At 64.3% G+C, this 991-nt stretch overlaps 1 protein-coding gene across 1 annotated transcript in view; it reads right to left on the reverse strand.

The window, feature by feature from the left end:
• Nucleotides 1–991, reverse strand: part of WHSC1 (Wolf-Hirschhorn syndrome candidate 1) — a gene marked incomplete at its 3' end in the record, with an annotated part of 63,660 nt that overhangs the window by 25,097 nt on the left and 37,572 nt on the right. Inside the window, exon 7 of the mRNA XM_014533459.1 lies at nucleotides 494–638. Coding sequence (XP_014388945.1) covers nucleotides 494–638 — 145 coding nt within the window. The remainder of the gene's footprint in view (nucleotides 1–493; nucleotides 639–991) is intronic.

Below are 991 nucleotides of genomic sequence, written 5' to 3' on the forward strand. Positions count from 1 at the left end.
CCACTCCAGGCCACAGCCCCCAGCTGCTCACGGCCACCCAGGAAGAGCCTGAGGAGCAGTGGGCGGGGCATCTGCTCAGCCCTGCAGGCGAGACCAGCTCCGTCCAAGCTGCCTGTCAGCAGGTGTTCACGAGGCCACAGACACCCGCCTTGGCGGCCGACTGGGCACCTCTCCTCTCCTCTCCTCTCCCGCTGCCTAAAGCAAAGGAGCCGTTGTCTGTTTCTAGCCTGAGGCCGAGCAGGAACCAGGACTCCCAGGCCAGGTCAGCCGCGTCACCATCCTGGCCTGTGAGCTCTCCACTCGGGCAGAAGCACGGGGCCCGCAGGCCAGCTCTCAGGACACGGCAGGAGGCCACACGGACAGCAGAGGTGGCTCAGTGACCACGCACTCTGGTGGCCAGGCCAGCACAGCACCGCGGGTCAGAGCTGAGGAGCGGGGCCGCCCTGCAGTCCCCAGACTGGCCACACTGCACACACCACATCGAAGCGCGTACCAGAGTCTTCCTCGGAGGGGGACGCTGCCCGGACGGCAAACTTGGTGTTGTAGCGGGCTTTCTGCTTCTCGCTCAGCATGTTCCACTGTGACCCCAGCAGCTCTTCGATCTCCTCCCTGGAGGCGTCGGGGTGCTCAGCCATCACCTGTGAGCAGAGGGAGGTGTGGTGAGGAGGCCATCCCCAAACACCCACTGGGCTGTGCTCTGGGCCTGCGTGCCCGCGCCGCGCCTGCCCTGGGAAGCGCGGAGGCCTCTCACCGCGGGGACACGCGCTGGCGCTCACACCTGAGAGCGAGGCTGGAGCAGAGGTTCGCTGTGACGCAAACACAGGGCGATCACGGGAAGAGAAAATGTCCTTTTCCAAAGTCATTAAGTTGTTAGGAAGCTACAATTTTCTAGGTGCGCTCAAAGATCAGTTATAGGAAAAGTCAGGGAGAGAGGTCTGGGCCCGGCGTCCTGTTGGCCGGAGCACCCACGGCACCTTCAGGGACCCGCTCT

This window comes from Myotis brandtii, unplaced genomic scaffold (assembly GCF_000412655.1).
Source record: "Myotis brandtii unplaced genomic scaffold, ASM41265v1 scaffold986, whole genome shotgun sequence".
NCBI lineage: Eukaryota > Metazoa > Chordata > Mammalia > Chiroptera > Vespertilionidae > Myotis > Myotis brandtii.